This window comes from Habropoda laboriosa, unplaced genomic scaffold (genome assembly GCF_001263275.1).
Source record: "Habropoda laboriosa isolate 0110345459 unplaced genomic scaffold, ASM126327v1 scaffold175, whole genome shotgun sequence".
Lineage (NCBI taxonomy): Eukaryota > Metazoa > Arthropoda > Insecta > Hymenoptera > Apidae > Habropoda > Habropoda laboriosa.
In genome coordinates this window covers 1206787-1209851 of record NW_017100347.1, presented here as the reverse complement: position 1 = coordinate 1209851, position 3065 = coordinate 1206787, and the positions used below count along the sequence as shown (strand labels likewise).

General features: G+C 37.4%; 1 protein-coding gene across 1 annotated transcript in view; it reads left to right on the top strand.

Moving 5' to 3' along the window:
* LOC108574551 (serine/threonine-protein kinase PLK1-like) overlaps window positions 1-3065 on the top strand; it is a 38663-nt gene that overhangs the window by 15576 nt on the left and 20022 nt on the right. Inside the window, exon 2 of the mRNA XM_017937160.1 lies at window positions 2152-2268. Coding sequence (XP_017792649.1) covers window positions 2152-2268 — 117 coding nt within the window. The remainder of the gene's footprint in view (window positions 1-2151; window positions 2269-3065) is intronic.

Below are 3065 nucleotides of genomic sequence, written 5' to 3'. Positions count from 1 at the left end.
ATATTTATATACAGGGTGTTCTAGGTTTTAATGGCCAAACGTTGTCAGTATATTCCATGGGTCGAAATAAAAAAAAACGTTATACAAACATAGGTTTTTTAGAGCTTCGTTAAAAAGTTACTGCGGTAATACGAAATGAAGGAAACAATAGCAGACTCGCGGTTACTGCGATGTAAGACATATTTGCGCGATATTTACAAGATCGCGTAATGAATTGATACAAGAAATCAACGATGCGTTTACTGAAATAAAACAAAATAATAACGAAATTCGCAGAGTAATAAATTCTGTTATCTGATGTTTTCTGATGTCAATCTTGCATTGCCATAAATGGTTGACATTTTTGAGATGGAGTATTAGTTGCTTCTTGTGTAAACAGAGTAAACGTAAATATTGCTGATCTACTTCTGTATTACATCGCAATAACCGCGAGTCTGCTATTGTTCCCTTCATGTTGTATTATTCTCATAACCTTTTAACGAAGCTCTAAAAGTCGTTCACGATAGCGCGCGGGTGAATCTCTGTTCGTCCGTCCCTGAGTGCGGGCTCTACGCGCGCTCTGATTGGCCAGTGTTTTTCGTTAGTAATTCGAAAACGAAGCTTCAAACTACATTTTGGAAAAGGAAAAAGTTGTTCAGAGTCACCTCAGCTACCCCCCATTTCCGAATGTTCGAAGAGTTACGGGCCACCCTGTATAAATAATATGCGACAGTGAGGAACACATGGTGGCCCGACTCCCGGTTTTTCGCAATTTTACGACCTTCCATGACAGGAAATGACTTTGTTCGCACAAAATTCGCAAAAAATTAAACTGACTTTGAAATCTCCCCCACCACACCCGGTATAAAAAAAATATTTATACCACATATTTTTCCCTCTCGTACCAAACAACTTTTGTTAAAACATTTCTTTTCCTTAAATGATATTTCACTGTATTGAGATAAAACAGACGCCCTGTATTACATTACATAGATTCGACCTACCGTTTGACTGTTATTTGGAGAATTGGCCTGCCGTTTGACTGACACTTGTGGAATCGGCCCTACATTTGACTGACACTTGTAGAATCGGCCCTACATTTTTTTTTTTACGTGGAGGTAGGCCGACATTAAATTAATTACTCAATAAGTATTAATAAGTAAAGGATCGCACACGTACCCCACGAGCAAGAGTAACGAGGGGGGGGGACTCGGAGGCTTCCAGTTACCAACCGGAGGAAAAGGTGTTTTGAAAAGAGCAGCCTGTTATGAACGGCAATACACCTTGTTACAGTGTTCGAGGACACTTCGTTAGGATGGAGGAACGAAGGAAACGGTGATAGATGGGAACTTGGGAAAATTCGGTTTTTAAGAAGTTGCGACCACGGAGGAGATGGGTTTTTTTAAGGTGGTTGTTGGATTATAAAGAAAAATGAGTATGTGTCTGTGTAATAGTAACGGCAAAAATAATCAACATACTGAGACAGATTAATATATATATATATATAGAAATAACATAGTAACCATCTGTTTAGTATGGGTGACGCTGATATGTTTTTTTTCTCTCAGTGTCTTGTCTATGTTTGTTTGATCGCATAGCGACGTGCCTTCCTCGCGTATCAGAATAAAGAAGATTTATAATCAAAACAATATCTTTTATTTATTACCATAATTCTATACGTAACATTCACAAATTTATATCCACATATATTCATTTACTTTTCACTTTGGAATCGTTCAATTACAATGTCACAATTCCACAATCGACGCGATTATTTCCTTGCAAATTTTTGTAAGTCAAATTAAAAATTTGCAATCTATCTCTCAAATATACGGTCATCGCTCAGTTACGATGTTGTTATCGAAATGATCACGTTCGCGAAACAACAGAAGCATATCTATTACGTAAACGTGTTATATTAATAACAATGCATATTTATAATTTTCACTTTTTAGAAAGTTATCGGTATTAGGAAAGCGTACGAAAATATTTGTACTTTTGCGTGAAAATAGAGATTCGCTGTTTAAAGAATAAACAAATGATTCGAAACGCGAGGGTCCTGTTCTGTGAAATCGCTAAATCACATTAGAGACCGTCATTAAGATAATCCTTTTGAGTTTTGCAGGTAGCAAGAGTGACTGTGAGGGTATAATAATGATCTATTCCTTATAGATCGCACGTGAGATTATGATCCACAAAGAGCTGAATCACGTGAATGTTGTCCAGCTGCATCACTACTTTGAGGATAATCTTAACGTCTACATGCTCCTGGAAGCCTGTCCTCGAAAGGTGTCGTATGTCTCATACCTACCTGCCTACACAATTTTCTACGATACATTCTCTATATACGCTCGCAAGAATTTCCTCACCTTCTCCTTTCGAGTCGAGTCGATCCCCATTGTGCACGAAGAATGGGAGAAGTTCGCTTACCTGTTAGATAAAGCTCCGTTCCTCCGAGGAACTCAGTCAGAAGGATCAGCAGCTCTAACGTCCTTCTACTAAGAATTTACAGCACCTTTAGAGAAGCAGAATTGCTTGATTACTCCTTTTCACTTAGCAGCTTCGGTAATGTTCGCTCTAACGTAGAGTATTCCGTCCTTCTAATTTTCTTTTTGCTCTTACCTCTTTCGAGCACAGTGGGATGTTTTTCATCCTATCTTTAAGTATTAAGATAACAAAACTTAACTTAAACTTAACTAACTACATAAACTCAATTCATTTAATTTATTTTCGCAAGTTTCACGGTGGGACTACTTATGTCTCACCTAATAATTAAATATTTATGCTTTTCTTTTAAATTTCAGTCGTTTTACGTTACAATTCGCCGTTTTTATAAATAAAACAAACCTACTTTGTCATGTTTTCCTTAAATAAAATTTCCGTGCAGCTGGAGTACTTTTGTCTTAAAATTCTGTGCCCCAGAGAGTTAATTGGGTATTCTCGTTTGCAGAAAATATTTTCGCGCATTTTCGTTTCCCGTGGAAAAAGAGCGTGGCTCTTTAGAAATTTCTCTCTCGGAAGATGTAAGTCCGATCGAAACAAATTTTTGGTACACGATTGTACGGTGTTCAAAGTATTGTTTAGGG